The sequence below is a fragment of the Corvus cornix genome, chromosome 6 (genome assembly GCF_000738735.6).
Source record: "Corvus cornix cornix isolate S_Up_H32 chromosome 6, ASM73873v5, whole genome shotgun sequence".
NCBI classification, from domain to species: domain Eukaryota; kingdom Metazoa; phylum Chordata; class Aves; order Passeriformes; family Corvidae; genus Corvus; species Corvus cornix.
Window position 1 is genome coordinate 32,462,236 of NC_046336.1, and position 22,104 is coordinate 32,484,339.

Sequence of the window (22,104 nt, forward strand, 5' to 3'; positions counted from 1 at the left end):
GCAGGTCCCTGCTGAAGCAGTTTGAAATCTGGGCTGGTACTCAGTGGGCCAGGAGCCTGCAGGACTGGACAGGAGGGCAGGGAGTCACCTCACATCACCCCAGTCCATGCAGTCTTGTGGCACGTAGTGCTTCCTGGGGCAGCTGGACAGACACCCCGAGGAAAGCATTTCTCATCATTTTTCCTCTTTTATTTCAGGGCCCTATTGGCTTGGATGGCAAACCGGTAAGGAAACAACTTCTCGGCAGGCTTTCTGCCCTGCCTCCTGCTAGGTCCCGCCGTGGTGCCGGCCTGCGTGTTACACCGTATGTTCTTAAGGGGTTTATTTTGCAATGTCATGCACACGCATGGATTAAAAGAAAATTAGGAGGCAAATCTATAAAATAGCAGTTCACAAGTGCAGCAGCCTGGCTGCTGCAGGGAACGCCTTAGCAGGCACTCCCACCCTGAATCAGGCAGAGCAGATCCCCGAGGTAGCAGCCCTCTGCCTTAGCCAACAGCTTCCTTCTTTTGCTGCTGTGCCAAAAAGAGCTGCAGTAGAGCAGGGAAGGATCCTAAAGGCCTCTGTGAGACCTCCATGCTGTCCTTAGAGCTTTGTAGTAGAAACCTAAGTTCTTCCCGCCCTTTGGAGAGTAAGGCACAAATGAGATACTTCTCCATGAACCCAGTGGACATGAAACCCATATCTCCATGTAGCAGCCACGTAGCCAAGTTCCCCACCACACTCCTCCAGTGCTGTAATGGAGGAGCTGGTAGCACATACCGCTGGCTTCTAATTTCCTGCAGCAGGACCCTGTTTTTGCGAATGAGGAACATTACCCCCAAGAGAGACGCAGCAGCACCTCTCTTGTACTGCTCTGGGGGCACACACTTGACTCAGCAGAAGCTGCTCTGCCAGCCCCAGGGGGGCTTAGCCATGACCCAGCCATGCCCTGCAGAGCCTTGACACGCTGTATTCTTCCCCGAGAGCTTTGTTCTGAGCATTTTGGGGAGCTCAGAACCTACAGGAGTGGTGTCCTGTTAGGTGGTGAACAAAGCTCCACATGCTCAGTGTTGTGTCCCCCACTGGAAGTGTAGTAACTCTGGGCACCTACCAAGGTAAGGGGGAAGTGGGTTAAATCAACATCATCTAGAGTCTGCAGTGGCCAAAGCTGATGTGTGTTTCCTTTCTTTTGCAGGGCCATCCTGGACAGAAGGGAGAGATGGTAAAAATACATATGTTTGTCTGCGGGTGATGGGTTGGTTTGAAATGATGTGCCTCAGCTGGAAACAAGCTCATGGGCAGGGTAGCAATCTTACTTCAGCTCATGCACTAGCTGCATCCCTAATTCTGTAACTTCATGATAATAGCGCTGGGATGCATGTCTGTAATTTTTGCATTATGGCTATCAGATTCATCATGTCACAACAGCAACTCTCTAGTTACGCATGGGATGTGTTTTCCTTGCAGTTAGCAATTATGTTCTTTAAATATATTCTGGGAGCTGACATTTTTCGTGGTTGGCCTCATAGCACAAGTAAAAGTTGATGGAAAGATTTCTGAAAATGCATCTGGCAACTTTCAACTTATCTAACAACAACCAAAAAAAGCATACTTTTCGTATTAAATGTGGTTTCCCCCCTCTCCCCCCGCCCCCCCCCCCCCGAAGCTCATGTTTCATATGTGCATCATACTAAAATGCTTTTGGTTGAAAACTATAAACTTAGACTGCACTTTATGGAAGCCCAAATGCTGTCTTGTTCCTCTTGACATCTCTGGTGATGAAATCCCAAATATGAGTATGTCAGGAGAGCAGCTCTGTAGTCACCTTCACTTACTAACGTGTTGAGTGTTTTCTTCTGTTAATTCTGTAATTCTGTTTTTTGAGCCTGAGTGTCAGTATAGCCCTCTGGCAAGCACATGTTGAAGATCCCCCTCCCCACTCCCCTATTGCTCAATCTTAGCTCAGGCTTCAGTCCTGGCTGCTTCTGGTTCCACCCCAGTGCGTCGGCTGAGGAGACGCGCTGTGAGCTGAGGTCCTGGGAACAATAAGGGTGTGTTTTCCTGATGATTTTTTCCCCCTCTTCTTTTAATATTTCCCCCCTGTGGTGCAGCCAGAGCATGTGTGCATTTTCACTCCTCCAGAGTAACAAAGGGAACCTGGATCTCTCTTGGGAATTTTCTTCACAATTATTTTTAAAAGCTCAGTTTTTCACCTACTCCATACGCTGTCTTCTTGTCACTGTGAATAGAAAGCCATCCCATGTTAATTTCTGTGTTTCCTTAAAGGGTGCTGCAGGTCCCAGGGGACAACCCGTAAGTATCTCATCCCTATCCCCTCTCTCCCCCTAATCCCTTTCCCCTTACATTCACTGAACTCCTTCATTTACTGAGTCCTTTTTTGATCACTTTTCTTTTATAGGGACCCCCAGGACAAAAAGGAGAAAAGGTAATTTCAATGGAAGCCTTGTTAAAAAGTAAACTGAAAGAGAGGAAGGGGCTTGGTGGACTTGGTGCCGCTCGATGGGACTGTGAGTGAGGAATACAGCAAGAGCAGAGGGCTCAGGGGATCGGGGACAGGAGGCAGGGTGCTTATCGGGTGCAAACTGGCATAACTGCACTGAGTTTGATATAGTCACAATGATTTACACCTTCTGAATCTGACCCTGCATGCCTATTTTGGTCGCCTCTGTTTGTGGTTTAAACTCTTTCCTTTTTAATCCCCTTCTTTCGCAGGGTCAGTGTGCAGAGTACCCGCACAGGGTAAGTCATTAGCGTTATTATCCTCTGTCCCGTGCCTTCCTGCATGTTAATCCTCCTTCGTTTGAATGGCTTTTTGTTGGAAGTAGAGATCCTTTCATTAACTAGATGCGTCATCTGGGCCCCCAGGGCAGTGCTCGGCTGATTGATGTGTTTCGAAGAAAAGCAGCAGATAAGGTTTTCCAGGAGGGATGTTGGTTCTCCAGTCTGTTCCTGCCCACCGGAGCTGACCCCTAGATAGCTGCTGTCAATTCTACTTCCTGGACACCCTCCTGTGCTTTGTGCTGGACAGGGGAAGGTCCACGTCCTCACCCTAAAACCCAGTGAAACCAGGGGTTTCTGGAGGAGTGGAGGTCACCCACTCACGCCTTGTGCTGCTGCACTGATTCCATGCTGCTTCCACGGCCTCTGCTCTGGTTGTGTGGCCAGCAGCAGTGTGGAGTTTGAAGACCTGGGGAGAACTCTTATCATCATCCCTCCCTTTTTCTTCTCCCTCATGCTGGTGTCATCCCTGCATAGAGACGAGGAGAAGGGTTGTGCTCCCTGCTTGAGGGTAACCCTTCATCCCCTGGCCATGGTGCTCTGTAAGGTCCCTGACAAGCTGGTCCCCATGCTGGTCCCCAAGCCTGGTGGACTTTCTGCCTGCAAGGAAGAGGCTGAGAGGGATGTTGATGCCAGCAACTGTTTAATGAAAGCCAGGATGTTGCCCCACCTGCTCCTTCATCTTGGCCTGGCCAGCATGTGCTGCAGCCAAGAGTGGAGAGAGAACATCATGGGGTTTGAGGGGATTTAACCAGTTCTAAAAACAACCAGAGTGCTGAAAATCCACTGGAAATGCATTGGAACAACATCATATGAAGTGGCTGGAATTTGTGATCTGGGTGTACAGGGAGACAAGCTTAAGAGCTTTCTGTTTATTTTTGATGGGCCTCTGGATAATCAGCAGGGCTCTGGTCCCTGGCCCAGAAGGGAGCAGGGTTGGAGCAGCAGAGCCACTGGAGAGAGAGCTCGGCTGGCAGCAAGGGAGAAAGGGCAGTGGGTATGTGCCAGTCCCCCGTGCAATAGCAGCCAGTCAGCTGTGTTTATTCAGTGAGCTGGCTCACTAGATTGTTATGTTAAAAAGGAGCCAACAACACTGGTCACCTGAGCAGTGTCCTGAGTTCCTGTTACAGCCCTTGGCTCTGACTGTCCCCAGTGCTCAAGGTGAAAAGCAGTGGCAGGACCCAAAGCAACACTGGGAAGGGAGCTGGTGCATCCCTGGAAATTGCCTGGGCTCAGGCCTGAGGGCAAAGGCATACTGGTTTGGTGAGTCAGGGTTGTAGGGTGACTGATGAGCTGCAGGGCTGTGACAGCGGGAGAAGGGTGGGTGCAAAGCCTCACATCCTGGCAATGTTTCCTTGGCTCTCATGGAGATACTTTTGGTCTCATGAGGCACCAAGTTCAACATTGTAAAAAGCCCATGAGTTGTTCAAGGCTGAGACATGCTCACGGGAAGGGTGACTGTCCTCAGATCAACTCAAGGACGGACTGTCCTGAACTGCAGATCTGGACAGACCAGCCAGCAGAGGTGCAGCTCTCTTTCTTTCTTCCTGAATGAAAATTAGGATGGGCCTTGTTGCAAAAATGTGATGCTGCTGACCAAATTGCAATTTATTCTTGCATTTTCTGTTTGATAAGGTTTTTTGTCAGATGTTTTGGGTGAAGAAATGAAAACCAGCATCCTGAAAAACCAGGGATGTTGTTTCAATTTTGTTTCATATTTGTTTTCTTAGGAAGGAAATACAAGGTTAGGATATGTGCCTTGGCTCTTGTAGTTTCCTATTTTTCTGTCTGTATGAGTCTGTGTGGCCTGTGCTGCTGTGAGGGACAAACCCATGCATTGGGGCTGCCCAATCAGGGTAAGAGGGTCACTCAGGCTGCTCCCAAGTGCCGCTCAGGGAAATGGGGGGACCAGCCATGCTCTGTTTGCTCTCAGAAATACTGTTTGTCTAACTGACCCCGTTTGTCTCATGTGTCTTCACTGTTCCCCAGGAATACCTAAGTACCACACTTGCAGCCCTGCGCTCTAACCAGATCCTTACGCTGAAGGTTTGTGGGTAGCGGTCTGACGGGACCCAGTTCTGATGCAAAGGCTCGAGGGTGCAGATCCAATATTGCATGCTGCCTTCTGAAAAAACTTCCCATGGGAACACAGAGAGGGCAGGGCAGGAGATGGGTGGAAGTGCCTTCAGATTTCTTGTCTAAACTCTCCCACTTGCACCTGAATCCATTGCAGGGTCTTGTCTTGACTGTTTTCAGGACTGCTTCTCTACATTTTCCTCCTTATCCATTCCAGCATCCTCCCTCAGCTTCCCTGTAAGCTGTATAGTATTTTAGATACCATTCAGCACTTGAGCAGCCAGGCAAAGCCTGGAGAGAGAGCTTAGCTGGCTCTCCTGAGCTATGGGGCCTCCTACACTTTCTTTTAGAAAGGGGAGGTTTGCCTTTGGATAAAATCAGCCCAGCTGAATTTCCAGCAGCACTGCTTTTGGAGCGATAGCTTGTGGCTGTCTGGATCAGTGCATTTGAACACAACCACCTGATCATGACACCGCAATATTGGGTTACCACTTCTCTTTGCAACAGGACTGGATCCTTGCTTTCCCTGCACACGTGAAGGACAATGTTTAAAGGGAATAAAATGTGCTGCTTGGAAGTGTATGGTTTCTGTGGTGGGAGGCCTGTGGGCAGACCTCTGGGATCTGAGTGCACAGCTCATAGGGGGAAATGTCACACGTGGGCACATTTTTGTGCCCAAGCACAGAAAGTCTCTCTTGCTTCTCCCAGTGTAAATCAAGAGCAGCTTCAATGGAAACCTGATAGGAACAGGAAAGTGGATCAGGCCAGAGCAGCATTCCTGGGCCTGGAGCCGGCATGGTGGGTGCCAGGGTGACAGCAGCATGCATGCAAGTGGAAACTGGATACAGCAAAAGGATGAACAAATGCTCCTGAGCTTTAGTGCATTTGATTTCTGTGTGTCCGGGTCAGCTTTGTGCCCTGAGGCAGCATTCCTGGCTATAAGCAGTCAGAGGGTGATGATGCTGTTGAGCAAGGAAAAACAAAGCCCAGGCTGCCAAGGCAATGCCATGCTTAGGCATCCAGCTCCAAGGCCTGGTCTTCTCCCTTGGCCAGGGTGGTTGTGTCTGGCCAGCTCAGTGAACCATGCTGGGACCTCTGTGCTGACCCAGCTAGCCTCTCTCCACTCCCTTCCACACCTGGAGGAAGGGTGAGTCCTGGAGATACACTGGGTTTCTTGTGAGAGAACTAGAAAACTGCACTTGGAAAACTTGGAGAAAATTGTAATTTTGATAGTTGCCCCAAATATGATGATGATGATAAGTTAAGAGAAACAATCCCATTGCTGGACACCCTAGCAGAACCACTGAGTGGATATCTTGCAGTGAACACTTCCTAAGGAGATCAGCAGAGCTGAGTCAAAAATCCCCTGGGTAATTCTATTTCCAAGCAGAGGAAGCTGTGAAAGCTCTGTGTGGAGGGAGCATTGGGATGGCAAGTGGCCACCCCACACCTGCCAGGCTGGCACCTGCTGAGTGCCCCTGTGAGTGGCATGGAGGAGCTCAGAGGTCTGCCCGCAGGTACCTGTGCTGCGCCCGCCCTGTGCCGCTCTCATGCTGGGCTTTATTTTCATGGCAATCTCTCTGTTCCCCTCTTCTCTGTTCTCTCCCCTGGCTGCTCTCTGACTCTCGGTGCCCTAATGGCCTCCTTTGCCCTGCGACCTTCTGGTTTTATCTTCTTCAGCTGTTGCCTCTCCTCAATTCAGTGCGGCTGGCTCCACCTCCGGTTATAAAGAGACGCACTTTCCAGGTAGACTTCTCCTCCTTATTGCCTGTTTCTGAGCTTATCCTGATGCTTGCAATTAATCAGCTTGCTACCTGTCTTTCATCCCCTACAGAGGGGTTTCCAAGAGTTTCAGGCAGAGCTGAGGGACTTTCTTTAAAGTGAAGGAAATCTTTGATGTGATAATGTTGCTAAAAAGAAATGCAGTGAAGCCAGTTTTTTAAACTAAAAGAAATGGGCCATGAAGCTGTTCTTGGGGCTGTCGACAAGCAGCCTCCTCCCTTAAGGAGTCAGTTCCTGCATATTCAATCTCCAGAAGAGGTTAGAAGCCTCTTGCTGAAATGCATCTAATGTCTGTGAAATTTAACTGAGAAGAATGAATAGGCAAACGCTTCTTTTAAGGGCTAGTCTAGTCTGAGGCACTTGGGGAAATGTGTTTAAATAAGCTCTTAGAATGGTTTCATTAAATTGCATTAAATCTTTGTGTAAACACATTTATTTTGGTTTCCAGGGCCATAATTCATGTTTAGTTTATTTTGGGAATGAATTCATAAAGTGAATTACGGACATACGAATAGTGAATAAGAGTGTCCGTAGTCAGAGTTCATGTAGCTTTTAATGAACCCACTTTATGCTCTCTCATTCCATCAGCTGGGATTAGCTTTCCTGTGTGGACAAACCGCTGCAATTACCCCGATGAAGTGTGCTGGACACTCTCTATTAAGTGGCTGGGTTTTGTCACCCTGCTGCCTGTCTAGGCAGTTGGATGCTAGCAGGGGACTGCAGGATGCAAGAGACCTTTACCATGAGGTGCTTGGTCCTTGCCCAGCACTGGACAAATCCTGACCTTACCACCTGAGGCTGTGGTTTCAGTTCAGTTTCTATCCATTCAGCATTCGCACCACACAGAGCCCCATGGATTGCGCTGTTTGCCCTTCAAAGTGACAGTCTGGAGAGCCAGGCCAAGGACTGACCTCTTGGGAAGGCTTTGAAAGCTGAAGTTCCTCTCCAGGATGAAGTGGGAAACTTGAATAGCTGCCCTACATCCTGTCGTCAGCCAGGGCTGCAGATTCCCTCTGTCTGCAGAGGAAAACTTCACCAGAGAGTTTTGCCGTGATCCGTTTTGCTTTTGGTGTATTCATTCTCTAAATGCAACAGGGTGTAATCTGCTCCTACAGATCTGCCAGCACCAGGCAATTCCAGGAGCCCAGTGTATGAATACTAAGAAAAAAAGTGAGTCTGCAAAATGGATGTTAGCACCAGCGCCTGGAAGAGAGGAAAATCCTGCTGCTAACTTTGAGCACATCAGCAGGAGTGCTTTGCCCAAGGGCTGGGGCTTAGCCGAGGCATGGGCTGAGGGGGGTCCTCTGTGAGGAGGCTGAGCAAGCACTGCATTGCTGGGGCACAGTCAGGGTGGCTGGCTGATGTTTAAAAGAACTGAAAAATAGCTCCGGTCGACAGCTAAAAATATAGAATGACAACTGAGGAAAATGACACCTGATCTCCCACTTACTGTATCGACTTACTGTCCATTTAGCTCTGTGGAGGTCCTTTTGTGCTGAACACATTAATGAGACTATAATGATGTGGTAATAACACTTTGTGTGTTCAGGGATCTGCAAGGATGGGTACTTGCTTAGACAAAGCCTGCTGTGCCCAAGACAGCAAAGTGAGGGTGATGCAAACAGGACTTTTGGGGGATCTCCTTCCAGCCACTCCCTGTGCTGGGGCAGGGCTCCTGCTCTTCCCAGCTCCCTGTCCCCTACCAGCACCCCTTTCCAGCACCATGCTGCATTTTAGTGCCCTAAATCTGGATCATGGACTGGGCTGGCAGAGAGCAGCTGAGGTGGAAGTAGAAGAGGGAGAGCCAAAGTGAGATGGGCAAAGCCCCCTTTGGCTTCCCGTGGTGCACCCATGCTGGGAGTATTGTAAGATGCAGTGGAAGGAAAGTCTTTGAAGCTGGAATGAGAGGTCAAGGCAAGAGGAAATCTAGAAATATATTCCAGTGTCCTCCCAATATCTTCATTAGATCCAAATTACCTTCCATATTTAAAAGCTGTGAGACCATTTAGAGGATGGTTGAATAGCACTGAGTATGGAAAATAAAGAAGCTTAGAAAAGAACCTGCATTCCCTTGCAAGGGCCACAGGATGAATGAAGATCCACTTTAAAAATGGGGTGAAGCAAGGGCACCCCTCCTGCCTGCCCCAGCAGGCTTCCCAGCATGGGCTCCAGGTTGGGTGGTGAGGCACAGGAAAAGGGCTGTTGCTCCACACGTGACTGAGCTTCTCGTGAGCCTGGCCCATGTGTTGGAAATTTTCTTTTAAACAGAGCTCATGGCAGAAAGGATGAAATTTGCAGCTTATTATTTTCATTTATCATTCTAAATAAAGCAAACATCCCTGTATCTGCATGTTTTACTAAAGGCAGCCAGGATAAACAGTGTGCTTGGTAGGAACACAGGCAGGGGACAGATTTCATGCATTTTCCTCCAGTGTATAAGGCTGTAGAGAGGATAAATGCAGCAGAGACCCAATTGCACACCCATTGGCTTTTAATTGAGAAACAGCCATATTTGGTTTCTAGCTTCCCATGGATCCACCAAGGAAAGTTTTTCAAATTGAAATTGGATCACTACCAGTAGGCTGTCATGGTACTTTATCTAGGGAGGTGAGCCTAATAACCAAACAGCTTAGCGCGGGTGCCACAGTGCCCTAGGAGCTCGCTGGATTAATCAATTATAGATCAGCAGTCTGGTATTCAAACGTGGTGCTTCCAACCCACTGTCTCCTCAGCGCCACTTGATGCCACGTCCAGGTCCTTTGGGCCAGATGACATTGCTGAGGCATGAGCCACAGCCACCGAATGGCTACTGAGGGGCCTGCGGAGGAACTGGCTCAAACGGCTCTGTTTCAGAGAGCTGAAAATGGCAGGTGGCTCAGCATGCACTGCCTTGTTAAATCTTAGAAAAACAGGCTCTGCCTAGTGTACATGGGCCTGCCTTGGGTGGGCTCCAGGAATGCCATGATGATCGTGTTATTTTCTTTTGGGTTTGTGGGATTTCTACTTTTGGTCCTTGGCAAAACAGAGGGAGTGTTGTCCAACAAATATAGTATGGGGGAAAAACAGGCTGAGGTAAGACACTGTGGCTCTGCCTGGAAGTGCCAGCGTCATCATGGGAGGCTTTGCTTCACATGTGACTGTCAAATGCTTTGGAAAGCCTCCTTAGAGACTCAAAAGATGTTGGTCTTTGACACATAAATTTTACTTGACTGGCTCAATGAATAAAAAGGTCTCTTTGGACTGCTCTGTCATCTCTAGATCCCTTTAGAAGAGAGCTCTGACCAGGTGATCTCAGATGTCTTTGCAAACCATTGGGTGCTGGCTCCTGCTTCCCAGGGAGCCCAGCTGTCCTCAGCAGGGCTCTCCATCACTCTTGGAAACTTTTCCTGGCAGTAACCTGGGACTTGCTTCTATTTCCTCTGCTTCAGTCAGGCTGGCCTGCCTTGGGCCCTTAGGGTGGTGGTGTGAAGGGTTTGCTCTGCCAGCTGATAACTCTTGTTTTACAAACTGCAGGGTGAGCAAGGACAAGCGGGGATCCAAGGTCCCCCAGGGCCCCCTGGTCCACCAGGGCCCACTGGACCAGCTGGACCCGAAGGAACCCCAGGACGTCCTGGGCCAATTGGACCCCCTGTAAGTCCTTACCAAAACCTAAATCCTTCTGTTCCCCCATCCCCTAGGGCACAGGCTGTTTCCTCTGGCCCCTGTTGCTTCTGGCGAAGCTGAGATAGCCGTGGACAGGAGGCTTGCAGAGCATGTGGATGTGTGGAGAGGAAGAAGTTCCAGGGAAGGAGGGGAGTGAGAGGGAAGGCGGAGATGTGCACTGGGCACTGCTGATATCTGGACACACAGTGGGCGACACCAGGCTCATTTCCTCCTCCTCAGCCCTTGCAGATGGCCCCAGGGAGGAAGTAACACCTGGGGTGTAATTGTCGTGCTGCCTGCCACCCTTTTGAAGTCCTGTCGCTGTCCTATCGAGCAGCCAAGGAGGGTGGGAACAGAAGCACCATTTATAAAATAATACCATTGCTAAATGGCAGGGCACAGGACAGAAAATCCTGCTCATGTATCTCTCTCTCGCGACAGGGCAGAGCGGGAGAGCCTGGAAAGCCTGGCAGAGATGGAAAGGTGGGTACCAGAAACCAGCTCCATTCCTGGGAGCTGCAGGGGAAAACATGGCATGCTGGCTCCGTAGCCACTGCAGAATGAAAGGAACTTCCATTTCAAAGAGTTTTCAAGGCCTGCTAACAGGACAAGCAAGTCTCATCCCTGAAGGCAAATGCACCTCTCCACACACATTACAGGGGTCAGGGATGCTGTAAACATCCTCATTTCTCTCTGAGAGATCTTCATCTCTCTCTGAGGAGCCAAGGACAGGATGACTAAACACTTGAATTGCCAAAGCAGGCAACATCAAGGGTGGTATAGGCATCAGAGCATATCTAGAGTAGTTTTCCCTTCCTGCCTGCTCACATGCAGCTCCTGCATAGATATTTTGTTTATTTATATTTACACACACATATATCTGGTATGCTTCATGGTTCATATCAGGTAAATTGTTTGGTTTTTTCTCATTTAAAGACACAAGTGGTTTGTTTGTTAATATATTCTCTCTGTTTAGCTTGCCAGAGGAAGCTGCAAATGCCTGATTTACTCCAGAGCTGCACAGTGGGCTGGGAACAAGTTCCCCAAGCAAGCCAGAGAAACAGAAAAGATTCTGGAGCATAAGACATAAGGCAAAGCAGCTTTTTAGTCTTCAGATTCAGCAAGAGCAAACCTGGAGGGATGGAGCACTATGGGCATGAATTGATTTGGGTGTGCGGACTAAGATAGTATTCATCTACATGAAGACTAGATTAGGGATGTTTGAGCTCACCAGTGCTAATCTTTAAGGGGTGTTTCAAATCAAACCAGCCAGCATCCCCCCATCACCCTGCTGTCCATGTGATGTCTGTATTTTCCAGCCCCAGTGTCTCTTTTGATTTTATCCACAGGGCTTACCTGGGCCTCCTGGACCAAAGGTGAGACATCTCTCCTCACTTAGAGGTGTAGAAAGATGGTGAACAGAGATGGACTCTCCTGATGAGGACAGATGAGTACATTTTGATGGATGGAGGAGGGGTAAAAGAGGTTACATCAAATAGCTGAGAAAGATTTCTAAGCCAGCTCAGCATTGCCTCTGGGGCCTGGCCCGTGTGCTGACTCATGGGTTTTGTCCAGGCGACACGTCTGAGTAGCATCTTGACTGAGCCAGGCACGCCTCATCAGCCCATCTTGCAAAATTGTTTGCCACACACAGCTTTATTGGCTTCTTCCATTCTCAAAGCATTTCCCAGTGCTTCAGGAATGGATTTTGCAATGCTATTGTTAACTCTGCCATGGTTTCCCATTTATTCACTTGCCAAAGTGTGAGGGAGGGGGTGGTTGTTGTTGTTTTTCAGCCGCAGCCACCCACCCTAATTTGTTTTTATCTGATATGTGTAGCCAGGGTGAGGAAATAGGAACTATGGAGGTTGGGGCACAGAGCTGACATGCATTACCTGTCTGCTAGGGCTTTCCTGCCAGGGCTCAGCCCAGCGCAGGTAATGCTGAGCTGTGGGTCTGAAGGGACGGGAGCTCAGTGGAATCACTCTGAGCAAAAGACGAATTTTCCCCATGGAACGCTCTCCCATCCCAGCAATACCCCAGGGAAGAGGGCAGAGATTCATCCTTCTCAGGCCAAGCCTCGTTTTCTTTCGTCTTTTTGCCTTTTGCAGGGAGACACTGGGATTCAGGGATACCCTGGCAGAAAGGTAAGAAGGGAAGCTTCAATGTTGTTAAATTAATTAGTGCACTGATGCTTCATGGAATCATGGCTGAAAATCTATGGACTGTGCTGAAGCCTCCTGTGGAGCCTTTTTCCTGTTGGACTTGGATTTGCAACAGGCCCACAGATTCCCTGCTGTCACCCATGTAAGGAGAGCCTGGGCCCAGAGATACCTTTAACTCTCCAGCAGCTACGGAACAGATGTCTGTGTGTGTGTGTGCCTCTCTACACCCACTTGCAGGCTGAAATGCACTTCTTGTGCATCCAGACCCAAACAGGAGGCTGGAAAGGGCCAAATCCCTGGCTATTGCTCTCTGGGATACAGGAAAGAGTCAATTCTGCTCTGGGTTAAAAGGCAGAAACTGGCAATGCCCGAATGCCTTCAGCAGCAGCTGATTAACAGCAGGGTTGTCAAGCCTGGAGGGTGTAATGAAGAGACAGAAAGACAGGGGAAAGACAGAAAGGAAGATCAAAGGGGAGAGAGGGAATGAAGAGACACTGCTAAAGAGATGTCAGCTGGAGAAGGGGAAGGTGAATGTTCCCAGCAGGAAGGAATCCTGTGTCCCCTGTTATCTCCACGTTTCTTTATGGGTGCTCTGCAGGCAAAATGGCAAGACCTGAGAGCTTTTTAATTAGCTCTGTATAAACTGAGAAGTTTTTGTTATGTCAGGAAGTGGAAATTATAGCCCCTGCAGACTGCAGCCCACTCCTGCAGACAGACACAATTTATTGCCCCTTCTCTCAGTGAACCATCAGATTTTCCATTAGGAGCCCATCTTGTTCTGTGTGCGCAGGGCGGGCGGCTCTCGGCAGCGACCTCACAGCAAGGGCCTCTCCTACCAGCCTCTCCTATGAGCTCCTCTTACATGAAACAACTTGTCTGGCTAATTCACTTTCAAGCGAAGAGCCTGCACTGATCTTGGAAGGATGAGTCCAAGGTCATGACCTTTCTCTGGGAAAGCTGGAAGGAATGGATGAATGTAGAGGACCAAGTCCTAATGGGAAGGGAAAAGAAGGCTAAATATTGAGAAAAGTTTACTCAGATATGATGTAGGATATGGGACCACTGCCTTCACTCCATACATTTCATACACTGAATATCTTTCTTGATGCAGAGTGGTGCTCCTCTCCCAGAGAGACCCAGGGGTAGGTTGGTGTGTGTAGGACACCTTGGTGTGTCTCACACCTCTGCTGACCTTTCTGGTGACCAACAGCTCCTTTTCTTGCTGCTGTGTTTGCTTCTTCCACTGTTTTCTTTCTTCTCTTCCTCAGGGTGAGGTGGGCGAGTCAGGCCTCCCTGGAGCCTCTGGCCCCAAGGTAACCCTTAAAGTCGAGTCAGTGGGGGCACCTCTCAGGGGCAGATAAGTGGCACAAGCCTATCCTAAGGGGATATCAAAGGCCATGGGCTGGAGACAGTTCTCTAGAACCTGGAATGAACTTTGTAGACAGGAACACTTGCTCTTATGTGAAGAGTCTGGGCGATTGTTGGCCAAGGTGATTCCGCACTGTCCTGAACCAGGACCTACACAGTCTCCCATTAAAGAATAAAACTGGCCCAGCCTTTAGAGGCTTTTGCACCAGGGCTGTGAAAATGAGACTACTCTGGACCATGAAATATTTTGATGGTTTCTACACCCTTACCATGTAGAAAAACATTAGTATGGGCAACCTCCAGCATCCACTCCAGGGACCTAAACTGCCTTTGCATTCCCTAGGAGGGCTGGGTTACAGCCAGTGCTTGACTGGTACCATGTTGCTGTGAGGAGGACCAGAGTGCTGGGGTTGCATTTATCACACCCCTCTTTTGGCTACTTTCCCTTTGTCCCTTGCTGTTACAACTGAACTGCTTGCTTGGTTTCCCTTTATGTTCACTGTCCTTCTCTGTTAACCCCCTTTCTCTCCTCTTTGCTGGGCAGGGTGAAAAAGGGGATGCTGGCGTAAAGGTAGGCATGACAAATATGTTTTTCTAATGCACAGTAGATCACCTGGGAGATACTGCTCCTTGGGCTAATGGATTGTAAGGGGAAGTTGGGTCCAAGGCAGCTCTGTGGGGTATTTGATGGAGTACACATCTGTGCTCTGATTAACCACAGACAGGCACTCCGAGCTCAGGCAATAAACGCAGCCTTTATCCGTTCGGTGGAATTCGATTCTTACCAAAGGCATTTCTCTGACTATGAAGTTTGCTGGTGATTTGTTACATCTCTCTATTTGATGGGCTAGGTTGGGGTTTCCTCATAAACTCTGGTTAGCTGACGCGTCAAATCCACTCAAACTCCACGATTCAGGCTGAGGTTTGGCACCAGCTTTTCTGTCTGTTTCTGGACACTTTTTACAGGCTCATATGGTCTCTGCCCAGATGTTATCTATTTGACTGAAATTTACTGTACCCATATATTTAAAGTATATTACTCAATGTAGACTGTGCTTAAAACATTACAGCATTGGCAAGTGTTCATGGCAGTCAGAGCACGCTGTGTCATGCCATACATCTTAAACATCGTGAGGAAAGACTGGTCCTGTAATATTTGGACAGGCATTAACAGTGACATGTACATTTCCAGTATTTAGTGTGTGGCATACAGCTCATTTATTGTGCAGCACATACACTTTCTATATCTTTACCATCTGGGTGGATTACTGTTCGAAGAGAGAAAAGGCCCCTTCAGAGCTTACCAGGGATACATCACTTGGAGTTTAAAGAGATGTTCTTTGGGAATGCAGGCTCTGGGTTCATAGTTTAATAGAGCAGCAGTGACTGTGTTCCTACAAAAAACCAGTACCTCCTCAGAAATACTACAGTGCATGCAGAGTCCAAAGGTTTCCTGTGTCCTTCTCCAGTGTAATTCCATCAAGGACAAAGGTATTGCTCCTGTTTGTGCCAGTGTGAATGAAGGTGGAATTGCACCCAGAACATATGTGTTTTGAGGGCTTGGAGTTTGCTGCTCTCTCAACAGTGGGTCTCCTGTTAAGCTGAACTGAAGGACTGAAGTCAGAGTGTGGCCTGGGAGGGAGAAAAGGCTGAAAGGAGAAGCTGTGTTTCGTCCCTGCTTAAAGTCCCTTGTTTCACTGCTAGCATTGGAACACCTGCTTTATTTGTGCCCGTGTACAAGGACTAACCAGCCCTTCACTGGCAAAGGGGAAGTCTTCAGGTATTGCAGTGATGTCTCAGGGTCATCCAGAGGATGAGAGCCTTCCCTGACTCGGGGCCACAGTCTTTCTACTTGGCCCTTTATTTATCCCTTATTCATCCCGCGTCAGGAAGAGCAGAGATGAAACCCATCACAGTTTTTGTGATACTAAATTGCAGCTCCAAAGGGGCACCTCCCCAGTCCCAAAGCAGCAGCTTCTTTCACACGCAGACTTTCATTTGTTATTGTCAAGGTCTCTTTTCTCTCAACTTCCTTTCTTTTTGCTCAGAGGAATTGAAGGGGAAGTGCAGACATATTCTTAAATCAGCAGCCATACCTCACCCAGTAGCAGCTCCTGAGCATCCAACAGAACCTGCATTTGTTGTCTTTGGAAATTGCTTCTTTCTGTTGTCCTCCCACCTAGGAGGATTAATTGGGACTCTGGAAGACTTTTAAATCTTCCAACTTTGGATCCAATTACCTGGACTTTGCCTTGAGGAGCCCTGGACAAACACTATGATTCGTAGTTTAGCTGAGTGGCCAATTTTGCATGGAATATCACTGCTGCCAGTGAAGAATATCTCTAGCCTGAAGAGGTTTGCTAGCATCATACAGACCCCTTGTTCATTTAACCACTTGTCCCCACCCAGTGACAGGTGCAGCACAACCTAGATTGTCTCTCAGCTGTTTTCTTCTGTGGCCACCACTTGTGCTTTGATCATGTAAGGACCTAAATCTGTGTCTCATGAAGGTCATTAGGCAGTCATTGTGATCACCTGGCCCACTTGAATGAGCATTTGATTCTGCCCCCAGCCTGTCACATTCAGCTTCACTGATGTTTTCTTACTTTTTTCCTGAAAGATCCATAGGATGAGGCTTTTTCTCATGCTTTGAGGAAGGAGCCATAAAGTGCCCACAGCCTTTCTCAATAACCCCCTGATAATTTGCCTCTCACAGCAAAGAGCAAAAAGGAAGGGTTGTCTGCTTTAATTGGCAGCTAATGAGCTGATCAGCGTGAGGCACCATTGGCACTCCGTGGGGATAAAGCTGCTCACACCAGGTAAAAGGGGAGGAGAGTGTGAGGTCACGGTGTGGAAGGGAGAGGTGTTTCCTAAATCAGCATGAAGCTCAGGAGAGCTGGGAGATGCTACTGGTTGCCTTTCTAAAGCCCCCTGGGGAGCTGTGCTGCGGCTGTTTTGCGTTTTGTACCCATCTCTGGTGATGTTTCCCAGTTCCTGACTTTGCTGCACCATTCCAGTGCTGCTTTTGGTGGGCAGCTGCTGCTGCCTGGCTACGGCACCCTGTGCAGCTCCTAGGGTAGCAGGGGATCGCAAAGGGAGCAGCCCAGCGGGTATTTGCTGTACTACAATGGCTTTCAAACACATAAGGGTTTAAAGATGTTCTAGAAAGTTGTTTTTCCTGCTTTTTCTCTGGCGCTGGGTTTCTTTCTGCTCTTCAGCGGCGCAGTGTCACGTTTGTTGCTGCCCTCTCTAATTAGCTCTAGTGCCTGTGGGATCTCGCCGGTGCCGGGGGCTGTGCCAACGTCGTCAGGAAATATGGCATAGGGTGGTTGTTCTGAGTTGCCCCTGTGGGGGGTTACCGTGCTCCCTCTCACCAAGGGGGCTTTGCTTTTGCAGGGCTAAATAATTCAACAGCTCTTCAGGCGGACAGTTCTTCCAGAAAAGTCTCTGGGAAGGGGAATTACTGTCACAGGCTGGGCTGCCCTGTGGGGATGGTCTCTGCAAGAAGGGTGGGTGTGTTCCACCAGAAAGCATCGGTCTTCCCTTCTTGGTCTTGCTTAAAAAAAACGAGAGCGCATAATTGGGAAGGGAGAGAGAGAGAGAGAGAGAGCGATCCACGTTTTCTAGTACAAAGTATTCCTAATTACTGCTTTACTTTTCTAACTGCTGAAAATAGGGTAGCTAAGTAGGCTGTGTAGGGCAGGAGGTGCCCACATTAGGCCATGTATATGATGGTATTAGAAGCTGTTTTATAAAATACAGTTCACAGGATGCTGTAATTACAAAAAGTTAATTAAAAAAACCCCATATACGTATATCCTTCCAAGCAAGGACTAAACACCCAGAACAAAATGACAGCAGTATGCAGATTGCCCAAAGATGTTTTGTTTTCCAGTTATCACTAGACAAAATTCAGGCTAACAGCACTTGTTAGCACCCTTGGATTCTCTGTTTCTCCAAATAGGTTTGTTCATTCTATAGTCACTGTGGGCTGAATGCCTCCCTGTGCCCTACATCATGCTGTAACCTGGAATGTGGTAGCAGAATACAGAGGCTGTGGCACTCCAGTGGGGTCCGTCCTGTAAGGCTTGAGAGGTGCTGCTGATGGGAAATGGCCCCAGCTAGGGCAGTCAACTTGATGATAGTCAGGTGGGGAAAACAGTGCCTCACCTCGCTTGGGAGGGTTTCTCATCACCTGTGCCCTGGGCACTCCTCACAGTGCCCTGGGAGGACTCATCTCCTGTCTCTTGCTGTCTTTCTCTGTGTCTTGCTCTGCTTCCAGGGGGAGAGAGGCATGCCAGGGATGCCAGGAAGACATGGCTCTAAGGTACCTTGTAACCAGAGGAGTGACGCTTGTCTGCCTGATCTCACCCATAGCACTCGACTGCCCCTGATGCACAGGCATTTGTGTGTGTGTCTCTTAGTTGGTGGCTGTCCTCAGCTGAATTGTTTATGCTTCTAAATTGCAAAATGCAGGGCTTAATTTGTGAAGGCGATGGTGGGGAAGAAGTGTTTACAGAGCAAATGGCATGTCCAGTCTGATGCTGACTTGCAACATCAGGATATTCATGCTTTACGCCAGTGAGAGCAGCCAGTTGCTGATGTTTGTAAAGGGAATTGGCATTTTGTAAATTGGGTTCCCAGGTGACTGCTGCAGATGTGTGTTAGCCCAGCTGGGATAAGCAGGGCTGCCCAAGTGTGAACCTGGACTAATGCAGCGATGAATCAGGGTCAGTGTGTGAGCAACCCTGCATGTCTGTGGATTGCATTTTAAGGGTAAATACTAAAAAACAACATGATCTGTGTTCACTGCTGTTCGAAGGCTGAAAAATGAGGAACAGGCATCCCAAGGCACCACGAAGGCCTAACCAAAGCCACTTACTGCATGGTATCCCTTATGACTCTAGCCTGTATTCACTAAAACCTACTGATCCTGAGACAATCTGGAATGCTTTTCCCCCCCCATTTATTGCATAGAATCCCTGATCTCCATCTTCTGTCCTTGTGTTTTTTAGCTTTTGTCCCCGATTTCTGTTTCAGAAAGCTGAGAGGTATGATCCTGCTGCTCTCTGGCTCCCCACTCCTTCTTGTTTGAACTTTTCCAAACTCTTTTCACTTTGAACTTGGCTCCCAGTCCTCCTCACTGCCTCATGTACTACATCCCAACCCCTCACATTTCCCAACTTCTAATACCACTTCACTCCCTCCCCTCTCCTTAGTTTATCCCCCATATTTGCTTTTTCAACTGAACCTTTTCTAACTAGGGCCTAACTAATACTAACACAGGGTATACAGAGATTTCAGAGGATGGTTGACGGGGACAACCTGCATTTTGCATCAGCAAAAACTGTCAAGGGAAATGTGACAGTCCCTGTGGGAGCAGCTGTCTCCTGAGGCTCTGAGGCACCTGTCTCGGATGACAGGGCAGCCTGGACTCCGCAGTCCCATGGTGGTGGCTTGCTCTGCACTGCGGAATGACACCTGAATTGCAGTGCTCGGAGGTCTGTTTTCTCCCCTAAGGTGTCTGGCTTCAGAGCTCTCCTGAAAGCGTTTTATTGCAGGATTTGTCTTCTGTGATAAAAACAGAATGAGGGGGAATACTCCAAGGCTCTGGGATACAAGCTGGCTTTTCTTGGGATGCTTGAGCTGAGGTATCTGGGCTCTAGCCTTGAAGTGGGGGTTTGGTCCTTGGTCTGTCTTTGCATTCCTCAGTTATTTGACCCTGTTCTGCTTGTTGGCCTTTGCTTCACTTGTGGGACTAAAACCAGGGGCGGTGGGGGTGGAAATCCAGCTGTCTCGAGTGGGTTGTGCTCATGATGCCTGCCTTTGGAAGAGCTTTCTGGAACCCAGAGCCACTTCCACAGGTGAACAACTGCTCAGGGAATGAAGACGTGTGCTGTGTGGTGTTACAGCATTACTTCTGAGTGGTGGAAAGGAAAAGATTTTCGCATTTTCAGTTTTACCTGACTGATACTGTTTTGCTTTTTTAAAAATGTATGTCCGATTAATTTCAAACAAGGTGTTCCTGTCTTTCCTCTCTCTGCCAGGGCGCTCCTGGGTTGGCCACCGCAGGGATGAAGGTCAGTTTTACGCTGCAATGCCTTGAGTTGGACGCGGGCTGGAGCTGGGAGAACGCAAGGTGCTAGAAAATGGTCGGACAGCTCCCACTAAAGGGGAATATCAGAACTGCCGTGGCTTTGGCGGAGGTGCTACACCTGTCTCCAGCCTCACTCCTGCTACCTGGCAGCGAGTCTGGTGAACTAGTACTGTCACAGCCTCCCCCAGCTGCACCTGCAGCCTTGCTCTTCTCCTGTGAAAACAGAGCAAGGAGCGGCAAATTCCTTTGTGCCAGCAGATGAGTCTTGTCTTCCTATGCTCCTCTGTGTCTGGTAAACATCCTGACATACTGCAAGGTCGTTGCTCTGTTCTATAGAAGCCACGAGTCTGAGGTCTGCTGGTTTCTTAGAGCAGTCTGGGAGCTGGCTAGTGAAGATAAAAGAAGTTTCAGGCACAAAAATATGCAACTGAAGCACTGTGATGCCCTTACTTACCAGGTCAAGGCCCCCATAGATCAATGTTGTTTTCCCCACTCTGATAGCCCTAGGAGGATTTGTACTCTCTCCTCCTGGTTTTTCACCTTATTCTCCTGTCTCTTTCTCACCAGGGCGAGCCTGGGACTCCAGGAGAAAAGGTACTCTCACAGGGCTTTGCTCTGAGCCTGCACTTCTGGTTGGTTTGTGTATTTTTCCCTTCCTGATCAGCTGAGGGAGCTGAGGAATGTCTGTGTACTTGCCAGTGCCTGAATCCAGGCCCTAGTGGCACCTGCCACTCTAAGCAAAATGGTAGTAGGATACAGTGATACCAAGTGAGAGAGGGACCATACTGCAAGTATTTCCATCCTCCTGCTTGTGTCTGTGTCAATGGGAACCTTCCAGCTGCCTTCCTCCTTTCCTCCCTACTCCATGAGATACGCACAGCACACTGTGCTTAGCAAGTAGGTTCCCTCTGCCACTTCCCTTGTCCCCTTTCTGCCTCCCATACTTCTGTGCCCCCAGAAGCCTTCCCATGTCCCTGCAGAGGGCTCTTCCGCTGTGCAGTGTATGAACTGCTCTGCACAGTGTCCCCACCTCAGTGTAGCATGACCTGGTTTGAGTTCCTGAGGCAGGCATGGTGTGTGAGTGCCCCATGCCTCTCCATCCCGGAGCAGCCAGCTTGGTTTCAGAGCAGCTGGCTGCTCTTGTTTGAGGCTCGCTGGGTTATGTTACAGCATGTGACAGCCATATAACAGACATGTTCTCTGTCTCTTTTTTTCCCCACGAAGGGAGATCCTGGAGTCCCAGGGAGGATGGGCCCCCCAGGTTTGCCAGGGAAGAGGGGGCAGCGGGTAGGACATTGTGTGTTTGGGCTGGGTGTCCTGGTAGCGCTGTGCTGTGTTCCCTGCGAGCGGGAGCTGCTGGGAGCTTCCGTGTGTTGCATTATCATGCTTGCGGGGGATTATGTGTCCTTTGCTGGCTCTTGCCCCCTTGGTGAAGTGTGTTTGCGTGTTCCTGCTTGCAGGAGGTGGGGGGCTGGTGGCAGGCAGGGCAGCATGAGATGCCTGGGATGTAGCCTTGTCCTGGGAACGATTAAGGACAGTGCTGCATCTCTTGACTCCAGAAATAACACCCTAAACAGGGATTCAGTAATCTGACCTCCTTCCTCAAGAAATCCACTGCTTTGCACCGTAGTTCTGGCATCACAGGATGTTTTCAGTAGCTCTTATGGATGTGTATTCAAAAGAGTCCTTGAATGAAAAGTGGGATACCAAGGCGGAATCAGGGATTCACAGAGGCCTGGGACAGGATTATTCCTTATTATAGGAATTACACCTTTACAAAAACCCCCAATGCCAAACCTTTTCATTGGGTATGAGGTCCTGAAAATGTTTTCCCTCTTTCCAGGGAGAGAAGCATTAATTTAGCAATGTGCATGCTTTGGCAGGGAAAGAAGGCTCAGACAGGGGGGTCTTACAGGTGGCTGGAAACCAAATTACCTTGGAGAAGGGGGGCACTGCACTCTAGAATTGCCTGACAAAAAGATTGCTGCTAGTTAATTATTTTCCAGGGAGCCACCAGTGCATGTCTGTTCCTGGAGCATTGATGCAAGTCCCCTGCATGTCAGATGCGTGCCCTTGAGCTCTGATGAGCAGTACCAGCCTCTGCAGCCCAGTAGCTTGGCTCCAGGAGCCTTTGTGGAGAGAGCTGGGCACCTGTGGGGGGAAAGAGGGTTTGAATTGTTCTCTGTAATCTGT

The 22,104-nt window shown here is 49.0% G+C and overlaps 1 protein-coding gene across 4 annotated transcripts in view; it reads left to right on the plus strand.

Annotated features, from left to right (window-relative positions):
• COL13A1 (collagen type XIII alpha 1 chain) overlaps positions 1–22,104 on the plus strand; it is a 103,229-nt gene that overhangs the window by 53,823 nt on the left and 27,302 nt on the right. For 3 of the 4 annotated variants that reach the window (XM_019286660.2, XM_019286663.2, XM_019286661.2), the window contains exons 9-24: positions 198–224; positions 1,178–1,204; positions 2,269–2,295; positions 2,402–2,428; positions 2,716–2,742; positions 6,538–6,603; positions 10,153–10,269; positions 10,723–10,764; positions 11,631–11,657; positions 12,393–12,428; positions 13,715–13,759; positions 14,359–14,385; positions 18,097–18,141; positions 19,862–19,894; positions 20,479–20,505; positions 21,136–21,198. In XM_019286660.2, the coding sequence (XP_019142205.1) occupies positions 198–224; positions 1,178–1,204; positions 2,269–2,295; positions 2,402–2,428; positions 2,716–2,742; positions 6,538–6,603; positions 10,153–10,269; positions 10,723–10,764; positions 11,631–11,657; positions 12,393–12,428; positions 13,715–13,759; positions 14,359–14,385; positions 18,097–18,141; positions 19,862–19,894; positions 20,479–20,505; positions 21,136–21,198 (663 nt within the window). The remainder of the gene's footprint in view (positions 1–197; positions 225–1,177; positions 1,205–2,268; positions 2,296–2,401; positions 2,429–2,715; positions 2,743–6,537; positions 6,604–10,152; positions 10,270–10,722; positions 10,765–11,630; positions 11,658–12,392; positions 12,429–13,714; positions 13,760–14,358; positions 14,386–18,096; positions 18,142–19,861; positions 19,895–20,478; positions 20,506–21,135; positions 21,199–22,104) is intronic. The other variant, XM_039553711.1, reaches the window with a different exon arrangement.